This window comes from Branchiostoma floridae, chromosome 7 (assembly GCF_000003815.2).
Source record: "Branchiostoma floridae strain S238N-H82 chromosome 7, Bfl_VNyyK, whole genome shotgun sequence".
Taxonomy (NCBI): domain Eukaryota; kingdom Metazoa; phylum Chordata; class Leptocardii; order Amphioxiformes; family Branchiostomatidae; genus Branchiostoma; species Branchiostoma floridae.
The window spans coordinates 11,449,338-11,453,390 of record NC_049985.1 but is presented as its reverse complement, the minus strand read 5'-3'; the positions used below and the strand labels follow the sequence as shown (position 1 = coordinate 11,453,390).

Sequence of the window (4,053 nt, the reverse complement as noted above, 5' to 3'; positions counted from 1 at the left end):
AAAAGACTACTGCAAGGACAGCTCAAATTGAGACCATGTAGTGAAAAGAGAGATGTCAGTGTACCTACCTCTCAAACTCAAAGGAAGGAGAAGAATACAGACTAAGACCGTTGTTATGTACATAAGCCCATCATTTTGGCTTGCCAAGTTGATCATATGGCCTAAGGGTCAACTAACACATTTGCAAGGTCTGACCTTTCCACCTCTGAAATATCAGGTTGCTCACAGTACTGACTGATCATAGGCCAGTCCAATTCATGGACCAGGAACCCCTCAACTGTGCTGACAGCTGCTAAGGTGGAGTGGGGTTGTACTGCTTCAGAGGTTTTCGACAAGAATGCCCCTGCTATCCCTACACTAGCCGCTAGGGGGCCCAAACTTATGTCACTAACTCCTGAGCACAACAGCTATCTAACACCCAAAACTCGTGGCCATACCATGTTCAGAAGATGGAAAAACACACCCGGAAGTTGCACTGCAGTACCAAGGGAAGCCGCTAGGGGGCCCATTATCGAACTCCCCCTTCGTTTCCCAGACCCCTACCCACCCACCAAATACCAGCTGCATCCGTCAAAGTCTTCTCGAGTTATGCTGTCCGCAGACAAAAGTTTGCAATTAAACCGGCGCCTGCACTTCCATGAAAGCCACTAGGGGGCCCAAACTCGCAGCAATCACTCCCTGCTTTAAGGGCTCCCTAACGCTCAAAAATCACGACCGCAGCATGTCCGGAACGCGAGATATCAAGCATACAGGTCCTGCTGCAGTACCTTAGCAAGCCGCTAGGAGGCCCATTATCGAACTCGACCTTCGTCTTCCACACCCCTACCCACCCACCAAATATCAGCTGCATCCATCGAAGTCCTCTCGAGTTATGCTGCTCACAAACGGGGAGAACCACACCACCAAACCGAAAACATAACCTTAGCCATTCTGGCAAAGGTAACAATCGCATAAGGTACAATGGCAACCAATAACAACTACTAGCTATATAGACAATGGAGCTGCGAGGCTACACCATCCTCCTACGCAGGGACATCCAACAGCCAGACAGGCAGTTTGGCTATTGGATGTCCCTGCGTAGGAGGATGGGCTACACACATAACAACAAAATACTATTGATATCGATAACAACACAGTCATGTATGGGTGATGTGGTCTCGCATTCGGAATAAAGTATATTGGCCTACGTAGGCGGATATATGAGTTGAGCATATAGCATATGGAAATACATAATGATAATATGTCGTCAGCTATAGATTTTTAACCATCAACCTCTGCTTGGAGAGTAGCCCGCCCCACTATTCCTTCTCTCCTGTTCGTTATCATAATCATTAAATAACATCTGTAAACATCTCTATTTGCAGCTAATAGTGATGTCCTGGACCTCACAAAGAAGACAGAAGCACAACCATCTCACAACAACGATGGGAGAGCACAACCAGCCGCCCTTGTCGTGGAAGGTCACATTGGACACGACTTTATGGGGACGAGCCACAATCCGGAAAATCCGGAGCGCTCGCCCGGCAGCCCTTTCCTCGATGTTCCGGATTCCTTCCACCCAGGGAGGAGAAAGTCTTCCATACAAGAAGAGACGGCGTCGTTATTGTCTTCTCTGCAGAAGACTTATGATATCCAACCTTCAAACGGAGAAGATGTCTTAAAGGAAAACGATTCAAAAGCGAACAGACAAGACAAGGAAGGAACAAATAGCAAGAAGAAGAAAGGGAATAGAAATAAGAAAGGAAGAACTTCCAAAAAGACTTTACCGCCTTTGGGTGACAGATCGCAAGACGAAAATATGTCATTAAACTCCAAACTGTCTGACGACGATGAGTCGAGTGTCAGTGAAAGAACGACTGTCGACGGTAGACCACAAACGACAGATCAGCAAGAAAATACGTTACCCAGAATTCCCTCAGATGACGTGATTGACGTTGTCACAGCGACAAATGATCCCAAGTCGCGATTGGACGACAAAAATGACAACAATAACGAGAATCTTACCTCAAGTTCGGTTGAAAACACGAAAGACCTTCAAAAGGAGTCCAAGAAAAAGAAGGACAAAGACAAAGGAAAGCAGAGCAGGAAAAATTCAACGGGAGCGAAACATTTGTCTGTCCCACAAGGGTCTGTATGTGGGAGCTCTTCTACGGGGAGTCTTTGGCGGAAGAAGAAGAAGAAACTCCCAGACAACTACGAGGTTACCGTGTACAAAAAGGAAGCAAACGGGGACTTCACGCCGGAGCAGAAACACATTTCTACAAAAGTAGATATCTATGACTACTTTAAGGTTCCACAGAGAAGAGAAAGACTGACAAGACAAAAGTTACTAGAAGACGTCCGGAGAAAGGAGCAACAGCAAAGGGAAAAAGTCAGCTGTTTTCTTAAGAAAATGGACGATGAAGGTATGCATGTATTGTTGTTGTTCATTGCCAAAAGTTTCCTTTTATGAACTAATGCATAATAACAGAAAGCAATGGCCCTAGCTCAGTTCGAATTCAACAGAACCGATAGTTATACAATTTCCAACGCAATGATTCTGCGTGTTATACTAAATGCTCTAATGACCACACAGTGCATAAGATGTAAAATGTACAGTTTCTGTATACACTTTTAAACTTATTTATATTCTGACGTCATTGTCCCTACCAGCCAATCAGCAGCCTGTGATCGTTGTGGAGAGGCAGGATGACGACAGTGGAGGTCTGCTCATGCGTCAGTCCAAGCGCCTCCTAGCGCCCACCCCGAGAGATACACTAACGGCACAGATGAACGAGATGGAGAAAATACGCTCACACTGCAGGTAAAGATGTGTTCTTTCTAGCTGCTCTCTACTCAAGTATGTAGAACGCAACATAGCGAGTCATTGGTAAATTTCAGTTATCTCTATTGTGTTCGGCTTGGCTTTTGCGATCGACCTTTTTTTTTACGAATGATGATTTTGCTTGATTACGACGATATGAAGTTGGATGTACAACTATAATGAGGTACATGAGCTTATAAAATATAGACTCACAAGATCTCAGTTTAGAATAAAATACCGTGGTGGACACTGAAAGCTAAACAAAGTTGGAGATGATGTGAAACACAGCCGTCAAATGAATAAAGTTTTTACCAATATGTTTCGATCTTACAGGTACGTCCGTATCTACCACCGTCCGTCCGAGCTGCAGGACTGGCAGAGGAAGGGGCCTCGGCTGACGAGCTGGGCTGCAAATGCAAAAGACGCAGTACTATGATGTTGACAAACAGACATTGGTTCCGTCCAAATGCATGCAATCAAATACATGTAATCACCACGGACGAAAAAAAAGTTTAAAGTATACCCGGACTTTCTAAAGCTGCAGCAAATTTCATTCGCAAATTCTGTTCATCAAGCATTCAAAGCTAGAAGAATTGTTCTACAGTATGAAAGTACCAGAACATGTACATGCGTTTAGTGTAAATTGCATGTTTCAATACGTAGAATCAAGAGCTCGAGCCATATTTACGACCGTCCTTCTCCTCATGTTGCCATGGAGGTCTATTATAAAGCATGTAAAGTTCTTTAACAAGGAAATTCACAGGAGAAATATATTTTTCAAACGACATGTCTAGAAATTCATGAATGACATTAGGACTGCTATGCATGATTAAACAAACTTGAACTTGAATGATCTTATGAATAAAAGGTATCGTCCAACACTACTGTAAATATGTCCACAGCTAACTGTTTTAAAAGTAAATCTGCTATTTTAATACACTGCTTGGTCTCTTCAGTCTTTTAAGTTCTTTTCGTGCCTGAGGGTCTGCATGCCTATTTCCGGAGCTATTTTAGTTCACCGTAGTGATCCACATAGTTCAACGTTAAGTAAAATAATCATGAAGCTTAATTATTCACTTCATTTACTTATACGTGTCCCATTGTACCTGAAAGTTTTGATTTCTCTTGTGTACTTAGGATGACATGACCTTACGTTGGTGGGGGGTTACAACAATTTAAACATTCACCCTATTTTTTTTGGGGGGGGGGGGGGGGGCACGCCGGGGGGGGGGGACCCCCCTTTGGCCTTC

The 4,053-nt window shown here is 43.9% G+C and overlaps 1 protein-coding gene across 2 annotated transcripts in view; it reads left to right on the top strand.

Moving 5' to 3' along the window:
- The window catches only part of LOC118419903, a 13,658-nt gene extending 9,916 nt beyond the window's left edge, over positions 1–3,742 (top strand). For both annotated transcript variants that reach the window (XM_035826558.1, XM_035826559.1), the window contains exons 4-6: positions 1,365–2,405; positions 2,653–2,803; positions 3,137–3,742. In XM_035826558.1, the coding sequence (XP_035682451.1) occupies positions 1,365–2,405; positions 2,653–2,803; positions 3,137–3,239 (1,295 nt within the window). In that variant the 3' untranslated portion in view covers positions 3,240–3,742. The remainder of the gene's footprint in view (positions 1–1,364; positions 2,406–2,652; positions 2,804–3,136) is intronic.
- The last annotated feature ends 311 nt before the right edge of the window (positions 3,743–4,053 follow it).